Genomic DNA, 23013 nt, shown 5'->3' with positions numbered 1-23013 from the left:
CATTTGGCATCCGCGCCACAAAAGGGTCAAAAAAAGGGCGGAGGCGGAAAACCCTCGGGAGGCGCCAATGAACTCAGGTGGCAAATTAAAGTATTAAAATAATTACTTGGCTGCCACAGACAATGCAATTATGAGCAGCAAATTGTGGCGATGGGCGGGGAAACCCCTAGGGGTGATAATTTCCCGAAACCCCCGACCTTTTCTTCCCTAATGAGAGTATCAACAATCAATATACCAATCAATAAGAACCGCACAATCGATCAGTGCAACAACAGTAGCCGAAATTGTAGTAGCAACAACAGCAGCTAAGTGAGCATTGATCGAACCCCGAACCCCGACCCCTGAACCCTTAGCCCTGACTTTTGTGCCAGGGGTGAGACCCAGCAGGGGTGCAACCCCTCACAGTTTTTTTTTGGTTTTTTGTATTTTAGCGGAGGAGAAAAAGGTTAATAGGCTTACTTTTTTGTCGTCCACTTTTGTTTATTGTAAAATTTGCTCAAGCACTTGAAACTGACAATTTTGTGACTCTGCTTTATTGACTTCCTACCGTCAAAATCCCATTTGTTTGTCAATAAATTTTGCAAAAAATCTATGAAACGAGAGGGAGGAAAATAGATATGGAAGAAATCCTCCTGTTGCTATTTTTTCGTTACATTTTTTTTCGACTCTGGTTGATTGATGTTCTCACATTGCCAAACAGATTAATGTGGTTTCAAGTTAGTGGAAGATTTTGATGGATGCTGATGAAGTTGTCTAGGCGAGGAAATGTACCGGAAAATGTCCTTAATTGGTGGATAGTTGATGGTTTCCCAGTGTCTATTAATCAAACAAATTGGGAAATAAATAAATGAGGTTTATGTTTTGGAACAAGTAGATGAAAATGGTATAAGTGGTCAATTTGTTGATAAATGAATTATATGTTTTCCTTGAGGATGAAAAAATCTGTTGTTTTATACATATTTATTATTGGTTTGTTAATCCGAAATTTAAAGACAGTATTTAAAGAAACCCAAAACTATCTAGTTAAAGTGATCAAAATCAAATCATTTATTATCTGCAATTGTTAAAATCTTTATTATTGGAAAATTGTTAAAAAAACGTGTATATAAACAAAAATTTTCCTTTATAGATATGGCTTTAAAAGCACAATACTATCGATAGGGCTTATTCCTCTTCTTATTCTTACAGAAATTGCACCTTTCCTTAAATACACTAGTTCTCGCCATTAAATCTAACTTAATCCCCGAGCATTTATCCAAATTCGTTTCACCCGATTGGGAGTTCCACTCGAACGGAGCGTGCATTAAAATCCGATTTTTGGTGCGCTACTTTGAGTCAAAATTTATAACACTAAATGCAGCCGACAGCTTGTCAGTGGCAATGCGCTTTTAAGCTAACAAGCGTGAGCAAAGCGAGGCGAAACAACAAAGACACCAACAGGCCAGAATCCATTTACATTAAAATTTATAGAGCATAAAGTGAGCGCTTTTTTATTTTAATTTCATTTCATTTCCAGTGAACAGCGCCCGTTAAGGAGGACACAAAAAATTGTTACAGTTTGACTATAAAATTACAAATTTTCTGTTTTTTTCTTCCTTTTCGGGTCCTTTTATTGTTAAAAGAGAATATGTCAGCATGTGATTCCAAAAGGACAAAAAAAACAAACTACGAAAAAAATCGGAAAAAAAGATTTTAATAAAAAGCGACCGGAAATTATGTGCGTAAGGAAGAGAAGGGGATGGGGAGGAAACCGTTGCCATGAGGTATATATATTCACCTATATAGACCATAAGTACGCAGCACAATATTGTTGTCAGGGAGAGCGTTTTTTTCGGCATTTTCTCTTGTTTTTTTATTTGGTGTTGTGTTCCTCACTATTTTAATTTTTCCGCGTCGCTTTCTGTGCGGCACGAACAATTGAATTATTTCAGTACGTGGAAAAAACGAGGGGTGGGCATTTGCCCATTAGCCGAGTGCCACCCCACGATCATCGCAGAACCCAGAACACAGGACTCAGGACCCAGGAGGAACCCCTCCTCATCAACGCCTCACCGAAAAGGATAAAAAATCCTCAAAAAAAGTGAATAAACGGATTCTGGAAAAAAATTTGTAACAAAAGTTGTACGACGTGACTGTTGGCAACTTTCTCGTTTTTTTTACATTCTATTATAATTTTTTTTGTTACAAATTTTTAGACGACTTGATTGGAATGTCAGATAAAGTCAAATGGATTTCAGCGTAAATTAAGTTGCCACAAAAATGGAGAACTTCACCCAGCTGCTGGTAGGAGTTTGGTTTGCGATAAAATCCAAGTTGCTTCAGACAATCGATTAAATAAAAATTTAACGTAGAACATTAGAGAAATCAACCACAAGCTCATATAGGTATCACACGTTAAAATCAGACTCCAATAACTAAAGTTATGGAATCGAGAAGTGCACTTTTGGGTCTCCATTCGGAAAGCCATTGAAATTACAAAATAATCAAACATGAAAATGGATTAAAATTTTGACCCTCGTCAAAGAGAAATCTTTAAATGTAGAGCAATAGAGAATTCCACCACAAAATCATAGAGGTATCACACTTCAAGATCGGACTCCCATAACAAAAGTTATGAAATCTGGAAGTGCACTTTTTGGTCACCATTCTGACAGCCATTGGAATTACGGAATAATTGAACATGAAAATGGGTTAAAATTTGGACCCTCGTCAAAAAGAAAACTTTAAATGTAGATCATTAGAGAATTCCACCACAAACTCATAGAGGTATCACACTTCAAGATCGGACTCCCATAACAAAAGTTATGAAATCTGGAAGTGCACCTTTGGGTCACTATTCTAAAGGCCATTGTAATTACGGAAATCTAACATGAAAATGGGTTAAAATTTGGACCCTCGTCAAAAAGAAATCTTTAAATGTAGATCGTTAGAGAATTCCACCACAAACTCATAGAGGTATCACACTTCAAGATCGGACTCCCATAACAAAAGTTATGAAATCTGAAAGTGCACTTTTGGGTCCCCATTCTGAAAGCGATTGGAATTACGGAAAAATCGAACATGAAAATGGGTTAAAATTTGGACCCTCGTCAAAAAGAAAACTTTAAATGTAGATCATTAGAGAATTCCACCACAAACTCATAGAGGTGTCACACTTCAAGATCAGACTCCCATAACAAAAGTTATGAAATCTGGAAGTGCACCTTTGGGTCACCATTCTGAAAGCCATTGGAATTACGGAAATCTAACATGAAAATGGGTTAAAATTTGGACCCTCGTCAAAAAAAAATCTTTAAATGTAGATCGTTAGAGAATTCCACCACAAACTCATAGAGGTATCACACTTCAAGATCAGACTCCCATAACAAAAGTTATGAAATCTGAAAGTGCACTTTTGGGTCACCATTCTGACAGCCATTGGAATTACGGAATAATTGAACATGAAAATGGGTTAAAATTTGGACCCTCGTAAAAAGAAAACTTTAAATGTAGATCATTAGAGAACTCCACCACAAACTCATTGAGGTATCACACTTCAAGATCGGACTCCCATAACAAAAGTTATGAAATCTGAAAGTGCACCCTTGGGTCACCATAATGAAAGCCATTGGAATTACGGAAATCTAACATGAAAATGGGTTAAAATTTGGACCCTCGTCAAAAAGAAATCTTTAAATGTAGATCGTTAGAGAATTCCACCACAAACTCATAGAGGTATCACACTTCAAGATCGGACTCCCATAACAAAAGTTATGAAATCTGAAAGTGCACTTTTGGGTCCCCATTCTGAAAGCGATTATAATTACGGAAAAATCGAACATGAAAATGGGTTAAAATTTGGACCCTCGTCAAAAAGAAAACTTTAAATGTAGATCATTAGAGAATTCCACCACAAGCTCATAGAGGTATCGCACTTCAAGATCGGACTCCCATAACAAAAGTTATGAAATCTGGAAGTGCACTTTTGGGTCACCATTCTGAAAGCGATTATAATTACGGAAAAATCGAACATGAAAATGGGTTAAAATTTGGACCCTCGTCGAAAAGAAAACTTTAAATGTAGATCATTAGAGAATTCCACCACAAGCTCATAGAGGTATCACACTTCAAGATCGGACTCCCATAACAAAAGTTATGAAATCTGGAAGTGCACTTTTGGGTCACCATTCTGAAAGCCATTGGAATTACGGAAAAATCAAACATGCAAATGGGTTAAAATTTGGAAACTCGTCAAAAAGAAAACTTTAAATGTAGATTATTAGAGAATTCCACCACAAACTCATAGAGGTATCACACTTCAAGATCGGACTCCCATAACAAAAGTTATGAAATCTGGAAGTGCACTTTTGGGTCACCATTCTGAAAGCCATTGGAATTACGGAAAAATCAAACATGCACATGGGTTAAAATTTGGAAACTCGTCAAAAAGAAAACTTTAAATGTAGATTATTAGAGAATTCCACCACAAACTCATAGAGGTATCACACTTCAAGATCGGACTCCCATAACAAAAGTTATGAAATCTGGAAGTGCACTTTTTGGTCACCATTACGGAAAAATCGAACATGAAAATGGGTTAAAATTTGGACCCTCGACAAAAAGAAAACTTTAAATGTAGATCATTAGAGAATTCCACCACAAGCTCATAGAGGTATCACACTTCAAGATCGGACTCCCATAACAAAAGTTATGAAATCTGAAAGTGCACTTTTGGGTCCCCATTCTGAAAGCGATTATAATTACGGAAAAATCGAACATGAAAATGGGTTAAAATTTGGACCCTCGTCGAAAAGAAAACTTTAAATGTAGATCATTAGAGAATTCCACCACAAGCTCATAGAGGTATCACACTTCAAGATCGGACTCCCATAACAAAAGTTATGAAATCTGGAAGTGCACTTTTGGGTCACCATTCTGAAAGCCATTGGAATTACGGAAAAATCAAACATGCAAATGGGTTAAAATTTGGAAACTCGTCAAAAAGAAAACTTTAAATGTAGATTATTAGAGAATTCCACCACAAACTCATAGAGGTATCACACTTCAAGATCGGACTCCCATAACAAAAGTTATGAAATCTGGAAGTGCACTTTTGGGTCACCATTCTGAAAGCCATTGGAATTACGGAAAAATCCAACATGAAAATGGGTTAAAATTTGGACCCTCGTCAAAAAGAATTCTTTAAATGTAGATCATTAGAGAATTCCACAACAAACTCATAGAGGTATCCCACGTCGAAATCGGATTCCAATAACTAAAGTTACGGAATCTGGAAGTGCAGTTTTGGGTCCGCATTCTGAAAGTCATTGGAATTACGCAAAAAGCAAACTTGAAAATGGGTTAAAATTTTTACCCTCGTCTTACAGAAAAATTGTAATGTAGAACATTGCTTAATGCAATCACAATTCTATAAAGACATCTCACGTACAAATCGGTATTCAATTACTAAAGATATGGAATCTAAAAGGCAGCCTTGTGTTTCGATTCTGGAAGACGTTGGAAATACGGAAAGACGGAACATGATCGGTCTTCGGTCTGATTCGATATTTCTTTCCTTTAATCCCTGATCCTTACCTTTAAGCTTTTAGCTTTATATGGGTTGGCTGCACAAAAAATTATAACAGTAAATGATATGAAACCGGTTCGACCGGTTACCTTGTCGAATTATTGTGGTATTTTTTATGAAAATATTTGAGCCATTTCGCTTATGAATATCCCGGGAAAGGGAATAAATTAAACCCCTTTTCGGGATGCAGCTGGACAAGTTTCGGGTGAATTCAGGTAGGAATTAAATTAAAATCGCTGGAAGTAGGGGAAGTAGAGCAGCATCCTCTGGACCCTTGACACAATCGCAATCGGAATGGGAATCCCAAACACGGAAAATAGAAAATATGGAACAGAGATGATCGCCACATTGTGAGAACACAATCGGCGAACGCCAGTCACCAACCGATCTCCATTCATTACGCGGCATTCATCTTTCACCTTTTTTTTTGTATTTCGTTGATTTCACCCTTTCACCAAACCGCGTTGACAAAACTGTTGCCTTAGCTCGTAATGCCGCATTATCCTTCGGCTGGGATTGTGTCCTGTGAAGTGACATTCCATCTCATTTGAATATTGCCGCCGCCGTCGTTTCCCACGATTTATGCTTATGATTTGCCAGCGGTCCTTTTCTTGGCTCTCCACTCGACAGTCCTTAACCCAGCCAAGGACTCTATGCTAATGCAGTTGCCATAAATTCGCTTCCTTCGGTGGTCCTGGGCTACAGGTTCGCTTGCCAGCGAATGTGTGTTCCCCTCGAAACTCATATTCGAATGAGGTCCTTTGTCTGGCCCGTAATTGTCGTAGAAATTATTTACACATTTTTAATTGGCACTCAAGTGGTCGGGCACCTCCTGCTGATAGCTCGCTCTTTCTTCACAAATCGATTGCTTAGACTTCCTCATTAGTGACAAAAGCCTGTTTAATCTATCTTGAGGCTGCTTTGAAGCTACAAGTTTCAGTGAGTAAACAATACAATATATAAAGATTTTTGTCCATCCAAATAAATGTATCTCATTCGCAAATTCACTAAGTTCATATTAAATTTTAATATTACAACAGTTACAATCTGGGTTATGGTTTAAGTAACTGCCTGTACTAAAGACTCTTAGCTAGTTTCTGAATGTATTTTAGTATTTTAATAAAAACTAGAAATGCATTTTTGAATTTATTTTTTAAAAATCGGATTTTGTAAAATCAATTTCAGGGGGTATAAATGTGTTGCAAGTCGGAGATTTATGAAGTTAAGATTCTTAAACTACATTTTTTAACATAAAAAACTTTATGTTCTATAATTCCTATATTAAATTTAGAAAATCCGCCTTTGGCCTTCGCGTAAAATAGCAATTTTTAAACCTGTTCATTACCACTTTACTGCGGCACTGAAATGATCTACCTTTGGTCCCTTTGAGTGCCACTTTGAGGCGGCACTTTTGACCTAGTCCTTTAATTCGGAACCGCCTCCGATTGATTGTCCCATCGTTTGAGGGGCACTTGTGGGGTTTGGGGCGTCGTGGAAGCCCCATAGAGTATCATTTGCTTTGCTGGCTAAAAAAAAAGTAATTATGCCGACTAAGAGCTTCATCAGACATCCCATTATGCGGCCTGCACTCGACACAAGCACACATGCCTCCGTGGTGGAAACAAAAGCTGGGTGGGCTGCGGGCTACCTTTGTGCGAACCACAGCGGCCCCGCCCCCTTCGACGCCCACCGCCCAACGCCCAACGCCCCCTTTTCAACGTCATCATAAATGTTTGCATATGAAGTGCAGGGCGACGGAAAGAAAAGGGGGTGTGGCATGCACTTGAGTTGAGGCATTGAAAAGAGGAGAAAAACCTTGCGTTGGGATTAAAAATGCAGCGCATTGAATTTGCACAGCCTCCGCAATTCGCCCTGCCCCCTTTTTTTTCCACCGCCTCCATTTGCAACAAATAATGATGCACTTGAAAAACCCTCTCTGTGTGTGTGTGTGTTTGTGCAAAACAACAGCGGTAGAAGTTGCAAAAAAAAGAAGAAATATATCATTAAAAGCTTCCCCTACCCTATACGAAATCCCTGGCTCCTTCGTCCTGGAACATCGCTTTATTAGAGCCAAAGAACCAAGAGAGAGCCGCTCCTTGCCGACATCCATGCCATTAATATTTCATTTAACGCTGCAATTGTCCCAGGAGTAATGCCATCCACGACCACGCCCCCTGCTTACACCTACCTACGCCCCTAAATAGCCTTAAAATGTTTAATTCATTTTATGCGATTTCGTTCAGCTCGGGTTTTAATTATGAGCGGAGAGACCAGTGCTGACGCCGCCTCGAGTGGATAGTCAGCCGCAGAGGGGGCAGAGTTCACCGGGAAATGCACCGGAAAAAGTGCATTAGGATACATTTAAAAAATAAGAAAATATTGGATAAAATGATAAGGAAATAGCTTGATATCAAGAACTTGCTTTATTGAAGCATATATGGTTGGTAAAGAAAATAGAAAAGAAAAAAGTATATAATAGTATTAAAGTTCTCTATTTAATTTAGTAACATTAATATGACATTATTTGTACATTTGGGTAAACTAGTTTATAGTTAGTTTTTTCTTTATAATTAAGTTGCTTTAAATTCATCCTAAATAAACTGCTATAACAATGATATTTTTGCTATCTATATCTAATTATTAATAAAGTGTTATCAACACAATAAAGCTTACAATCTTTACAAATATTTTAATCATAAGTGCGTTGATCTTTCCAAACTAGTATATACTTTTTCCAGTGCATTTGTGTAGATGCCAGTCAACTGACTTGTGTAATTTGTGCATAAGTTTCATTTACTTTGGGGGCGACATAATCTTCAGTTGCTTGCTCCGCCCCACGGCTAATGTCGTCTATGGTTGCTTTTCTGCTCCATCTCCAGCTCCTTCTGATCCTGCAACTCCTTCTGAACCCCCCAACCATCTGGATCCCTGGGCATCCACTTTTCCAGGCAGTGTCAGCTCTCTGGGCTCGAAAAAATTGTCTCAATGGCCTTGCCCGGTCTGGTTTGGTCTGTGATTATGCACTTGACGTGCATAAAGCTGAATTTTAATTACGAGTAAATATTTAAACCATTAAGCTCGAAAAGTATGCTGCAGGCTAAGCAAAGGACATTGGAGGAGGTGGAGGTGTCCAAGTGGACCTCGTTGGGTTTTCCCGAGCAGTTATGCTATTTCTGAGAAAATTAGAACGCACTTGAGGACAAGTTACAAGAGCCAAAAACTTAATTATATCCATAATGACATAACGTATGGCATAACACTTAGTTTGGGGTCTTGTAGTAATGACTTACTAATATTTTTCAGATTTGTATTAAATAAGATAGACAAGATTTTTCAAACTTAATAACATAATGAGCCATGTTTTTTAAGTAAAAATAGGACTTCCTTGTCAAATTCGACATATTACAAGACAAACACATATATAGCACACATAGTTAAAGACAGAAAATGAAGACGGATAGTTCGATGAACCAAGATGAAGTAAAGCAGGTTGCAGCTTATAAGAACCTGACGAAGGTCATCCAGTCAGCTGCCGATGCTACTTATCCAGAGCTCAAGTTGACCGCCGTCAGGGAACTTAACACTCTGCTTTCCTTGGAGAGTCCACCCATTGATGAACTGATCCAAAATGGCATACTGCCCATCCTGGTGGACTGCCTCAAGGAAAACAGCCATGTAAACCTACAAGTTGAGGCTGCCTGGGCCTTGACCAACATGACCTCTGGAAACTCTGAACAAACCATCCAAGTAACTGGAACTCATCTGTTTTATAAGCCTGTATATATTTCTCAGTCCTTTTTAGGTGGTGGCCGCTGGTACTGTACCATTTTTTCTGGAATTTCTTAAATCAAAAAATCTGGATACTTATGAACCTGCCCTTTGGGCTTTGGGCAACATTATAGGCGATGGTCCCTTGCTGCGGGAATTTGTCATCAGAATGGGCGTGGTTCAGCCTCTGGTCTCTTTTACTCAGTGGAATGTGCCATCTCCGATCCTTTACAATGTGGCCTTGGTAATTGGCAATCTATGCCGAAGCTATTGCTATTCAACGATATCAACAGAAACTGTCCTGCAGATCCTGCCGGCCCTCGAAGTGCTCATCAGTCACGAGGACTTGGACATCTTGAAGTGCGCTTTGTGGGCCATCGCTTTTTTGGCCGACGGTGGAAAGGAACTCATTCAAATGGTAATAGAAAGTGGAATGCTGCCTAAATTGATATCCTTCATGGGTCACAAGGAGATCAAGATACAATCTCCTGCCCTGCGAGTAGTGGGAAATATTCTGAAAGGAACTGATGAGCAGTGTCAAATGGTTTTGAACCACGATCCGTTTTCCCATTTCCCATCGGAGGGCTTTTGTTCTAACAAGAACATCTTAGAGGAGGAGTTTCGGTTCCTCTGCAGTGTGACTTCCTGTAACCATGTTTGGGTGCAGGCTATCATCGATGTAGGTTTGATTTCCAAAATCATAGAGATGTTGAATTGCGGTGGATTGCTGGACTACGTGGCTGCCAAGGCTATAAGTAATCTTACCAAGCATTGCACTGAAAATCAGATGATAACTTTAATCAGGCAAGGTGTCCTTAAACCCTTCTGCGATGTCCTAACTGGCCAATTTGAGGAGACTACCAAGACAGTGCTATGTGGCCTAAGCAATATGCTTAAGATGGCCCATACCCATGCAGATGAGCTGGCCAAATCCATATATGATTGTGGGGGATTGGCTAAAATTGAAGAGCTCCAGACCCACGAGAGCGTTGAGATCTATGAGGCAGCTCAACAAATCATTGAACTTTACTTTGGCGATGATAGTTAAACCAGCTTTAATTTTATTTTATGTAAATTCTTTAAATTTCTACTCGAGACTTTTTAAATAAACAAATCCCAGTAAATACCATTTGTACTTTTCAAACTTTTCCCATAAATACACATTTTTTTCGGTTTGCTTTGTTAATTCTCTGATTAATTTGAACAAGAACAACGAGAAATATTTTATTAATTGTTAAACCTCTGGTGGGGGGCACTCAATTAAAAGTTTCAACGTCGAACAGCAGACGAGTGTCGATAACAGTGGCGCTCAAAAGTGTGTGTACATGGGTAATCAATGCAAATAAACGGGAATCACTCATCGATCGATGGTAATAAATAGAGGAAAAAATGCGAGAAACAAACGAGCAAACAGTCGGCACAACTTTTCAACAAAGCCATAAAAAATGGCGGAAAAATAATTCCATTTTCAGGGTAGGTGGGAGGACCTCTGTATTTCTTTTTTTCTGCAGCTTGTTGTTAGCTGTTTGCCTGCTGCCTGCTGATTATGTGTATTTGCATGCTAAAGCAGTTGTCCTGCGGTCCCCGCCCCCCTTGAGGTCCTTGTCCAGTAATGGTCGAAAGTGCCACCCACCTCTCGGCCAACCACCCATCACTCCCCTCCTGTCTACGCGTTGTTAACGTAATTTCCATAAAACATTTTGTTACTTATTTATCTTAATTAAAATAAATTTACATTTTTCTAATTTAAGAGCGCGACGGAGGAAAAGCAACTACGTCAACTAGTCAGTCGTGGCCCCCTTCCCCCAAAACCCCCCAGAATTTTCCACCCCTGCTTTTCTTGTCTCAGGCATTAGAGAGCGACATTTTCTTAACAAGCCAAAAGGACATTTGCTGTCCTATGGGGGAAAATGGCCAGCCATCGCGCACAAAGGTTCAGGACGAAACACAACAAGGAAGGCATAGGAAAAGCGGGAAAAGGCGATGCAAAAAAAGCTGGAAAAACTCAGCGTAATGGAAAGTTGCCTGGACTCTTCGCTTGGATCTCATTAGCGCCGGTTGCCACGAGACTGAGTCTTAAACTCGGAACGAGGAGACTCTGAGAAATCCCAGGTCCTGGGACCTTGGCAAGAGGACAAAATTAAAAGCTGATGAGCCCGAATGCTCGGCAAAATAAAAAGATTTCTCAACGTATTTGCGTATTTTGTATCAGGCATTTTTTCCACTCCCCCCAGTTTTATAAATGTTTGCCTTGATGGGCGAAAATGCGAAAGGAAATATGAGCTGCAAATGGAGTGGACGCGATGGGCAGGAAAGAATGTTCGATAAAAGGACAACAACCATTGGCTGTTCGACGAGAACAGATACATTGATAGAAGGACAACAATGCTGATAATTTGCCTAGTTGATTGAAATTAAAATCCAATGGGACAACTTCAAGACCTTAGCATTGCAAACTACTTGAAATATCTTTATATTGTGTTTTATTAAAAGCACTTAAGTATTTGTAATTAACATTACTAGGTTGTCGTCTTGGTTTCTGAACCGCAATTCGGTTAAACACTTTTTATTTTTCAAGTTATAAATAGTACTTTATCTAAACTTATATATAAGGTTCTTTAATTATATTGAAAAACAGCTTTAGTTATCGATCAAAGATCTTTGATCCTTTAGGTCTTTCTGCCTTATACGATCCATCCCCAGTACAGTTGCCTCTGCGATGACTAATCATTAGCCTGCATTAGCCGCCTTGTTGGCCCTGTACAGTGAGCCCGCAATCCGGGCATAAACAAGGCAAATCGGCAATAAATCAAAAATCAATACAGTCAACGCCATTTTGTAATCGCTGTGGGGGTTTGAAAAGCGTCAACCGAAACCAATACAAAGGCCATAAGTAGAATCCATGCTGGCCCTCTCGCTCACTCTCGATCTATCCATCTCTGTCTGTCCTGTCTCCGCTGGCTGACAAGAAATGTTAGAAAAGAAACAAGCCAAAGAAATCGAGGCTGGGGGCTAAAAAACAGCATCCACCCGCCAGGACGAAGTCCTGAAGGAAGGGGAGGAGTCAAGCCAAGGGAAGCTTGAAAAGAAACAGAGCTGGAAAAATAAAAAAAGGAAGAAAATAAAAAGTAAACTCAAAGCAAACGAGACTAAAATTATAAAAATTGCCCTCCTGGTGGTTCAGAGTGTGCCTGTGCCCCCCATCCAAAGTTCCATCCTGCTGCTCCTGCTGACGATGATGATGATGGTGATGGTGATGGTGATGAGGATGATGGCGATAAGGAGGAGGAGGAGGAGGAGGAGGAGGAGGAGGACCTAGAGCAGGACCAAAACGAAACGAACGCGATTCCAATACGGGACATCAACGTCACTGAGGGTGGATGGTCCGAGTTTCGGTTCGGGTTTGAGTCCATGTCCTGGGGGTGGTACATAAGGACCTCTCCTTTATATGCAGGAGCCATTATATACACACAGGCACTCGCTCCTTCGCCTTGTGTACACACTATATAGCAATGGCCCGCAGCGTCAATGGACCAAAATAATAACGACTAACGGCCTGTTAAGGGAAAATGCAACGAACTGTTGGCGAGGGGGTGGGGTTGGTTGCGGGGCGGGGGGACGAAGGAGCGGTGGGTGGTTGGGGGCTGGGTGGCCAAGGTTTTTTAAGTGGTCGCGCGTGACGTGCACGTCGGCGGAGTACACTGAGAAAACAACAAAATTTATGCCACTTCGAATTTGGAAAACTGAATGATTTTAAAGGTGTACAAAAATTGTAAACCAATAAATTAAGATAACTTTTAAAAGAAAAAAACATTATATCGTCATTCATTAAATGTTCTGATTGAATATAATCAATGTTGGTTAATATTTTGCTAATATAACCTATTAACTGGGAAATATATATTTTTTAATTTGAAGTAAAATTTCTTTCTTTAACGTAACGTTTTTTTATGCTTATAAAAAAACATAGGCATTAACAAAAATGCTTTGTATAAACTTGATAATTTCAGCAATATTTGTACCCGAAACTATCCAAATAGGAGGGCTTTAAGCAAGGATTAATGATTTAAAAAATTCTTCAGAACCACTCTAAAGTCCTATCCCTTTTTCTCAGTGTATAGGGCGGTGGAGTGTTCGAAAGCTGGGATATGGAGAGCATCTCCTGCTGACGTGGTATTTGCCAGCTCCGACTCTGATCGGTTGGCCGCCATGGCAAAACAAATTTTTATACCACCCCCGCCCACTTATTTGCACACAAAACTCTTGTTACTAGCTGCCATTATGATTTTGAAAAGCCATTGCCATTCCACCCACCCTCACTCTCGACCATTTTTTTTTTACACCCACTCCGCTTCATTTTTGCTCATTGAAAAACTGTGAAATTTTATAATAAGCATTTTTTTGTTGGTTGTTGCTGCCAGATTATTGTCGATGATTGTGATTGCGTTTTATGTTGTTCCTTTTATTACCAGGTCAGAACGGGGGTCTTTTTTTCGTAGGCGGATGGGGAGCCCCATTTGCTGCTTTTATTTGCGTCCCCGTTCTTGGCGTTCTTTTTTGTGGACTGTGCTGTAATATTCCTTTTGAAAAAAATTATTATTTTGTTTGCCTCGTGTGCCTCTCTACTGTTGCCGGATTTTTGTGCTCGGCCAGGCGCTATTGGTCTCCATTTAAGCTTATTAATTTTAAATGCGATTTTTAATTAAATATTATCAAAGCGTGTCGAGGGCGTCATTAAGTTCGAAAGCTTCTGATGTAGCGATTGGCGTTGCATTGCAGGGAAGAGCTGTGTAGGGTAGATATTTGAAGAGATGTTAAAAATCCCTTTTTACAAATCGATTCACACCAAGTGGGCGATTTGAGAAGCGCGGAGAGGGGCGCTTTGAGTAATCAATTATCGCTGTATGTGGTTCTTAGTAAGGCAAAGAATTGATACGACATGCTGATAACCTGGGAAAAAGTGGGTATAGTATAAAATTGTACAAATATTTTCAGTTTTTAAAACCTTCATATAGGTAACCAAAGATATGGGTGGAAAAGTGGGGGGCCTAATTGAAGCTGGCTTCTGACTTCGCATAATCAGCAGCTTTAGCATGCTGCAGTAGGTTTTGCTGCACTGAAACCACTTCTGATTGTAGGCAGCATCTCCCACTCTCAAGCTCTAAAATGGATATTGATATGGTAGGAATAATATTTAATATATTACCTTAAACTCACCGCAGCAATTAAAGAGTCTCCATAGTAGCACACCATAAAAACCTGCACCATTGAGGTCATCAAAAAAATGCAGTAAATAATAATGACCTCTACAGTGGATTCGGTGACCTGAAAAGCGATGAAGCAAATCTGCATAGAGGCCATCAGGAAATTTAGCAGAAGGGAGAAGCTATATAGATCGTTGACATGTTCGCAGAGTCTAGGGAAAAATATATTAATAATTAGAATCCTAATGAGAGATATTTCTCTTACTTGAGGCACTTGTCGTGATATCTTATAATATAAATGAGGAACTCTTTGTTCTCTTTGTCCTCCTCCGGTTTACAGGGATGCTCCTCCAACCTCATAGATATGTAGTTAAAGTGCATGCAAATCTGGGTAATGACAACGACAAGCAAGAGATCGGCGCATAGAAAAGCTATACCCGCTAGATAGGCTCCATGGGCTATATCCCAGTACATGATCCAGTAAACCAAATTACTGCTTGTAGCATCAAAGGGAAACCAGATGAGGAAACCAAAATTCCGATCAAAGGTCTCGTAGCCCAGAAAATTAAATTTCACAGAGGCTTTAATAGCCGGATAAAAGGAAAAAGTAGTCGTATATGCCAGGCACAGAAAGGTGAAAATATTTATCACACGCTTCATGGTCTTCTCAAAGTCAGACATTCTGTATTCCTTCTGCTTTTTAAGGCTTTTTGGATGCATTTCCTCCAGGTCATCGAGCAGCATAATCAATGTTTTCTTGCCTTTCACCATGGCGGCTTGCTTGAAGTCAGACACTAGGGAAAATCCAATGCAGGGAGCCACTGCAATGGCCAAACGAATGGTCTCAAAGTCCTGAATTGATTTGTAGAAAAACACCAGTTCACCGATGACCAGCAGATTGAAGTTGATAAAACCCGCATATAGATAGATCTTGAGCAGCAGGGATTTCAATGGATTGGTGGAGCGATGGGCGTAGATATCCTCTCCAATGGTCCGGTAAAACTGCACTGGCACTCTCATCAACTCCATAAAGGTCCTGGGTGAATTTTCCTCTGGCTTTTCCATTTTATACTTAAGTTTTGTTTTATTAACTTTACCGAGAAATTTCGAACTGGAACTGTTTGTGGTCAGTCCTTCGCGTTGGTCTTATATAGTGGGCGGCTGTGGGCGTGTCTGACAAGTTTTTTCTGCCCCATCATGTCGCGCCTTGAAAAGTGTTGATAATTGTGCCTAAACTTTTAACTAACCAATGTAATTAGCTGTGAACTTTTCTCACTCTGTGGAACCAGCTGAAAAGGTTCTCAAAAGGAGGAAATCAGGGGACTGGTGAAACAGGACTCGACCTTCACCAGCTGCTAATCAACATGAATTGCAACAAAAGATGTCTCCATCTTGCCACCTGCGATAATTAAGCGATACACTGAACAAATAATTATAGGATATTAAATATAATATTTAAAAAAAATTATACAACAAATGTGAATAGAAATGTAAGGAGTTCATTATAATATTTTGTGTATTTATGAACTTTTTATTAACGACTTTACCTAAAGATCTAAGAGGGGCTTAATTTTTAAACGTTTAGCTATTAAATATTATTTGTATAATTGTTATCTGTATTGTTATTTGGGTTGTAGTTTAGTTTATTTGTTATATTTTATTTTCTTATGGAAGCCTTTAAAATTTATCAATTCCGACATAAAGCAACTTAAATTAATCACTACTAATTGAATGGAAATTCGTTAGATTTTTTCCCGCCTGCCTCTGTAACAAAGGGCCAGAAAGGTGTGGCATTGGACAAGCACTGCTCTACTCTGGATCATAATGAATGTGTTGAATGAAATGAAAATAATTTTTCTTGTTATCCTGCCTCCCCAGGAGCACAAATTGAGCGGAAAATAACTAATAAAGTCGGACGTGGACGGAGGCCATGAATAAAATGCAAGGCTCCCAGGCATTTTGCCAAGATTATGGGTGGTTTAATGTGGGTGGGAAAATGGTGGAAACTCAACCAGCCATGGACCATTAGAGGGAAGGAGGGGATGGGTGGTCAGGAGGAAGCCTTCTCCGGGCACGTGCAAAATGGCAGCTCAAATTGAAATGCTGCCGATGCCACAATGGGTAATTTTCATTTCAATTTTCACAGTTTTCACCCCCCATCCCGCTGGTCTGACAATTTTTTGCTCATTTGCAGTTTGCATTTGAGAATTGAACTTGTGCCCGGAGCGAACAATGATGTTTCAGATGATGATGGAGAATCTCTTTAGGATTTTTTTCCCGCTCGCCATCGAAGGAAAACTTTATCCCGTCAGCTGCGTGTGGCAAGAAAAAGTTTGGGAAATGTAGAAAATGTTTGCATCATATTGAAAACTCTTAACATTCTTCGTCGCTTACGTTGCCATGGTCCCTCGAAAGTTTCTGTATTTAATAATATGGGGGAAATGGCAAGGAATCTGTCGGTTGTCTCACTGCAAAGTTTGCTGAATTTTTATAGAAAAATATATTGTCACTATATGCCCAAGTTATGGTTTGAGTATGGAAACCTCTAGGGAAAACAAACAAAAGAAAATCATTTAGTCAGTTCATTAATAAGATTTGTGATATGACAAAATAAAATTATTACCGATCTTAATAATACATTTTAATAATTTATAATAAGCACAAATTTTATGATAGGACATATGAAAATAAATAAATGCTTTCATTGTTTTATAAATATTTTATTTTATTAGATTTAGCGCCTATCACACGATATGTGTTTCGACATGCCATTTTGCTCATCCAGCATTAATACATTTTCCTTTATTCTGTTTAATTACTAGCTTCGATTAATTAGCACAGCTGCCAGAAATGGAAAACACATACCATACATTTATACATATACGTTTTTTAGCTCAACTTGTTACGACTCAATTATACTCCCCTCGATTCCTTTTGAGTTGAGCTCCTTTATTTACTTTGAGTGTTTATATTTAAGGGGTAATTTTGAGTTAGGGGTGACTTTGAGTATAAGTTTGAGTTTGAGTTTGAGTGTAAATATTTTCACGTTTTTGCTTTGCGATGTTGTGCTATGTTTTCCACCCCTTTTTGAGTTGTTTCTATGTTTTTTCCCCTCTCTAAAAACCATTCCCACTTGAAATGTGTCTGTGCTAAAGGAATGGGAACAGTTTATCCTGCCAATAGAGGGCGCTGGTAAGGTGTTCAAGGATATGCAAATTAAATCTAGGACCTTATTCTTATCTATTGAAACAGATTTATTTGATAGTTTCTGAAACAGGCGCCAGGTGTCGTTTGTTTGATATTTTATTATTTATTTTTGTATAACATAGCGAATTTATTATATTTTTCATATTGATCTGGTTTTTTAAGTTATATTTTATTAATATGTTGAAACATTTCTGTCCATTTTAAGGACCTCATTTGAATCCTTTTTCACTTTTCTGCAACTCAATTTCATTTTTTTTTTGTTTCACAGCAGCATTTTGAAGAGCTGCACTTAAGCGCAGATTTTAATTACTTTCCGGCCGACTGGCAACGGAAGGAACGGAACACAAAAAGATCCTTGGCAGGGGGTTTCCATTTGTTCATGAAGGGGGGTGTGTATCCTTTTTGCAACATTTAGAGAATGCATTTATCTGACGGACCCTTGGAGCCGAGAATCTGGCATCTGAATTAGCCGCTCGCCTTTGTCGCAAAAAGGAGGCAAAAAAGAAAAGAGTCCGCCTCAAGTGCAGGAGAAGAAAGAGAAGAAAGGCTGCGACTGTGACACATGTGTGTGCCAAAAGGAAGGGGGTGGGGAGTCAGGGAGGGGCCAAGGAAACGCTGGGCAAGTGCACTTAGCAGCTTGTAGACGCCCCAGTTGACATTGCCACACGCACACCAGCGTGTCTGCCACTTGGGGGTTGTTTTCTTCGAGCCATAAAAAATTCGCACATGAGCGAAACACACACACACTTACTTGGCGAGACAATGGCGCTGGCAAAAAAATAAGAGGAGGGGCTGAGTATGGTAGGAGGGGTTATGGGGTGAGGAACCTGCCTCGAAGTGGTTGCTTGCAACCCTGCTGCAATTTTCAAATGGCCCAAACGCTCAAGGCGCAACAACAGCAACGACATGTCCATGTCCTGGCCGCTTTTGTTACAGTCCTCGCTCGCAGGACCCCTTTGCACCTCCCCTGCCCCCATTTCCGATCCCCCTTGCCACGTCCATGTGCGTCCCCCCCACTCGTGTAATCACAAACATGCTACAAAAGCCAGAAACAGGCTCAAGTTAATGACTTGGCAACATGGTGAGAACGCAGCGAGAACAGAACGAGGATGCACTTCGCAAAGGACATGCACTGAAATTGTTGCTGATCCTATCATTATAGAATATATATTTTGAAACTAGGAGAAAATGGTGAAAATCGGTTCGGAATATATAGAAAACCAAATGTATTAAGTAAGTAAGTATTATAAAATGTAAATACAATAGCTATTTAAGATATATTAGGCTAGCAATCTCTAAACATGTTTTATCTTTATATCCTTAAATTATATAAATATTTGTATTGTAACAAAGTGAGCCAAGCGCATATCTGTAAATTATAAAAATTTATTTTTTTTTCTATAACTCTAATAATTTAAATACCTCAGACTTAATAAAATATGCCTGATTAGCTAGTAAGGTACTAATTCAAATAAGAATTAATAAGACAATAAATCAAAACATTTTTCCCAGTGCAACTGCAGATGAAGTTGAATTCAAAGCTGTATCTGGAGATGGATGTGGGATATGCACCTGCATTTTATTGCATCCTGCCGGAGGGCCGAGACAATGGGGCCTTTGTCTTTGTCTAGGCCCGTCTATCCCATCCCATTCAGCCATCCAGCTGTTGGCCAAGAACAATTCCCATTTCGCGGAGTCAAAGTCGCGATGATCTTGATAGCTAATTGAGCTGGGACAGCTGGGCAGGAATTTGTCCCCGAATGGTTTACCATATTGGATAGAGAGGTTTCGCAATGCCGCGCTGTAGCCATCCATAACCCTCATGCCCCCAATCCCTGCTGCATTTATCCATCTCCTGGGGGTGTCACGCATGCGCCTTTGTCACCCGTCCGAGCCACGTCAACACTTCGAATGTTCCTGGCCATTTTTGGGCAAATAACTTGCTCAGCCGCGGATCCCGTTAGCGCGGACGGCCTAAAGAGTTGTCATTCAGTTGTCGCCGCAGACCACCGTTGGAGATGATGTCGCGTCTCCATCTGTCTCTGGTTTTTTTGTTGCCTCCTGGTAAACAAAAAAAAGGCAAAGGAGCTCCAAGTTTGTCTCCTCAGCTTTGCGGCGTGTTGTCGTCTGCAAATTGTTCGCGTCGCTATTATCCAGGGGCATCAATCTCCCGGCAATTGACAGGCCTGCTCCACTGAAAAACAGCCTTTTTATGGCCAAGACGAAATTATTTACTCAGGCCAGAGCCACCGCCACCGCCACCGCAATTGTCAATCTGGGAATTGTGCCCCCCCCTTTTTTCGGCCTGCCCCCGGTTTTATGGCAATTTGATTGGTTGGCAGTTTCTCTGTAAATTGCTGCAAGTCTGCCTTTTGTCTCGTCGCTTAATTTAATTTGTATTTCGGCTCTGGCGCATTTATGGTTAGTTGGCGGTCCTGACTTGATTTTTTCCCCCTGACTGATTGACGGAATTGAGAGGTGGGAAGTGACAGGATTGTCAGGAGTGTCGGCACAGGCTGACTGCATGTAAATGCTGGTAGGGTTAATTGCTGATCAAGTAAATTTTTGTCTTGAAAGGGAATGTGGTAATTTCGAAAAAAAGACAAAATATATTTTGGATTGAACATGATAATATCATAATATTTTACTTTATTTAAAAGCCAGATTTAACAAAACTTTACCGGTTCTTGTACAAGTTTTAAAAGCTAAATCAGATTAATGCATACAATGTTTTTATCATTTTAGAACTTCAGTAATTACTGATGATGTCTTTATTTTATTAGCTTAAGGCCTCAATAAAAAATAATAATTCTTTTAAAATTATTACAAATTTCCCATTGAGTTGCGATTAGAATATTTTTTATATTTTTTGGGAAAAACTGTGTAAATATAAATAAATAGTCTAAATAAATTTGAATTTTTTAGATGTTGCTAATTTTATTCTTTTACAAAGAACATGTATTTTCTGGTTAGGGAGCTAATTTTTAAATGTTTCAAAAAGTATTTAAGTTAACTTATTATTTTTAGAAAATTATTCTAAATACCTTTTGAGGTTTGAAAACATAAATGTAAATAGAAAAAATTATAAGATTAATTTGCTTATACCTTTTGTTATTTTTTAATTATTTATATCTTTAGAAGTATTTAAGAAAATCTCCAAGCAACACTTAATAGCAACTATTAGTTTTTAACATGATTTATAAAGCAACATATATTTGATTAAAATTGTCTTAGCAATATAGAACTTTAAAGCCTTTATAACTGCGTATGAATTAAAAGTAAATCCTTCTTTAAGCACATCTCAAGTTACTCAGTAATTTTCTGCCAGAAGCTCCTACCTTTTCAATTCCGCCTTTTCATTTCAAACTCACAGCTCGCCGGCTTTTCAGCTTCATCGGACTGAACAACTTTAAGCTGATTTTGCGGTCATAACTGCTCAAACCCAAGGCCCCGAAACAACGGCAATCCGACAACTTTTGCCATATCAATGCCATGCAAAAATAAAAACCAAAACTGAAATGTACAAAAGCGGAGCAAAGGAAAGGGCTGCGACTGGAGGCTGGTTGGGAAATGGTAGGAAAATGGTAGGAAAATGGGGGAAAATAGGGAAAAGCTGAGACTGGGTGCGGGTACCCATGTTCCATTGCATTTCCGTTGCTTTTGACGCGATTTTTTCCCACACAGTCGACTATGCTGCATGCAACAAAAGCGATGAAAACAAAAACAAAACTTTTGCCATTTTTAATTACAGCTCTGAAAAGCGCCGAAAAAAATTCGCAGTTTGCCTTAATTACCGCGCGAAAAGCGAGACAGAGTCAAGGGATAGATAGAGAGTTGGGGGGGGCGAAAAAGTGGCAGGGTTTTTCCTCGCTTTTCCCCGTTTTTTTTTAAATATTTTTTTCGCTGATGAGGCGCACTTTGATGAAAGAATTGCAGCGACGACGATGACGACTACCTCGCAATTATGGCAACATGGAAATAAAGAAAAGCGAAATAATTCTCGTACTTGAAGGTATCGCAACAACTCCATTTTCGCCGCTGCCCCTCGAGTTCTTGGTTGGTTGGTTGTTTGGCTGGCTGCGCGGCAAGTGGAAGTGCATTGAGGCATGCAACAGGAACAGTGCCTCTGAAAAGTCTGAAAACACAGCCGCAGCTGCACTTTAACTTTGGCGCGCAATGAGGGGATAAGTCGGGTGAGAATCGTACTCCGCATGGCCGCCTGACACGCCCCCCACTGCCATTGTACATTTCCATTCTAAAATAATGGAGAATTCGCCCATGGAGCTGGAAAGTCATGACTAATTAATAATATTTAAATGCATTTACTTTTATTTTCATAGCAAAGGGAATGTAAACACATTTGTAAATAAAGTCAAGACTTAGCATTGCATTTCTACAACATTTTAAATGATTTTCAAATGCTTTGAGCATCAATTCTTCAAAGAATTACATTCCTAACATTATAATATTGAGTTAAATAGGTTGACAATTAAGTGAATATTTTAAAATTTAAAATAAAATTTGTATATCTTTTAAATTAATTTATAAATACCATTTCTTTAGTTTTAACTTTTAAAAACATATAGTTTCAATAATTTCTCTTGCATTACTTTTAGAAATTCCCCTAAAACCCGTCTTCAAATTTTTTATTTCCGACCATTTTCTGAGTGTATCTATACTCTACTACGACTCAGCAGCATATGGAAAATATCCCAGATAATAAACCAAATAAAAAACAGCAAAGAAGTAATGAAACCACTGAAAAAATGAAAAAGCTGCGAAAAAAACAGGGGGCGCGTAGATAGTCCTAGACATTCCACTCGCAGAGGGGGGAAAATGTGGAGGCATATCTCGTAATTATGCTGACAAGAGTTTACTTTGGGCTCCGCCAAATGCAATGGAAATGTCATTAATATTCGCGCCCATTAAAATCGACGCCAAGCGGAAAACTCCCAAAGGACGGGATCCCAAAGTGCGAGGGGCTTTCCAAGGGGGTTTCGGTATGGTACATCATTGCACTTTGAATGGGCTTCATTAGTGCGGTTTATTGAAACGCCGACTGCTGCATAGATACAATTACAAGTGGACGCCTGGATGGATAGATAGATAGATAGATAGATCCCGTAGATACAATTGCAAAAAATTAGTAACCAACTTGGCCGCTGAAGTGGGAGTCCATTGAGAACGGTCACAATGGAACTGATCGGATCTGAAGTGGCCCGAAGTGCAGATAGATGAAGCTGAATGGAGCCAATAAACGAGCCAATA

At 39.4% G+C, this 23013-nt stretch overlaps 2 protein-coding genes across 2 annotated transcripts; one reads left to right on the top strand and one right to left on the bottom strand.

Moving 5' to 3' along the window:
- Window positions 1-8961: 8961 nt before the first annotated feature.
- On the top strand, window positions 8962-10463 carry LOC108012656 (importin subunit alpha-3-like). The gene is made up of 2 exons (XM_017078083.4): window positions 8962-9313; window positions 9369-10463. Exons 1-2 carry the CDS (start codon window positions 9014-9016, stop codon window positions 10380-10382), a joined length of 1314 nt encoding a protein of 437 aa, XP_016933572.3. The 5' UTR covers window positions 8962-9013; the 3' UTR covers window positions 10383-10463.
- Window positions 10464-13411: 2948 nt separating this feature from the next.
- On the bottom strand, window positions 13412-15649 carry Or67c (Odorant receptor 67c). The gene is made up of 4 exons (XM_017078186.4): window positions 14804-15649; window positions 14552-14750; window positions 14340-14495; window positions 13412-14284 (listed from the first exon to the last, which is right to left on the bottom strand). The coding sequence occupies exons 1-4, from the start codon at window positions 15601-15603 to the stop codon at window positions 14225-14227; spliced, it is 1215 nt and encodes a 404-aa protein (XP_016933675.3). The 5' UTR covers window positions 15604-15649; the 3' UTR covers window positions 13412-14224.
- Between the last annotated feature and the right edge of the window lie 7364 nt (window positions 15650-23013).

The sequence above is a fragment of the Drosophila suzukii genome, chromosome 3 (genome assembly GCF_043229965.1).
Source record: "Drosophila suzukii chromosome 3, CBGP_Dsuzu_IsoJpt1.0, whole genome shotgun sequence".
In the NCBI taxonomy this organism is placed as follows: Eukaryota; Metazoa; Arthropoda; class Insecta; order Diptera; family Drosophilidae; genus Drosophila; species Drosophila suzukii.
Note: the sequence above shows the minus strand (reverse complement) of the source record. Positions and strands in the feature narration are given on the sequence as shown.

Bases quoted from the DNA above. Each gene is read 5' to 3' on its own strand.
- Or67c (XM_017078186.4), bottom strand. From the start codon at position 15,603: ATGGAAAAGCCAGAGGAAAATTCACCCAGGACCTTTATGGAGTTGATG. The intron at 14,751-14,803 runs GTAAGAGAAATA...ATTTTTCCCTAG, and splicing joins TATCACGACAAGTGCCTCAA to ACTCTGCGAACATGTCAACG. The intron at 14,285-14,339 runs GTTTTAAAAACT...ACTTTTTCCCAG, and splicing joins CTTTGGTTACCTATATGAAG to GTTATCAGCATGTCGTATCA.
- LOC108012656 (XM_017078083.4), top strand. From the start codon at position 9,014: ATGAAGACGGATAGTTCGATGAACCAAGATGAAGTAAAGCAGGTTGCA. The intron at 9,314-9,368 runs GTAACTGGAACT...AGTCCTTTTTAG, and splicing joins ACTCTGAACAAACCATCCAA to GTGGTGGCCGCTGGTACTGT.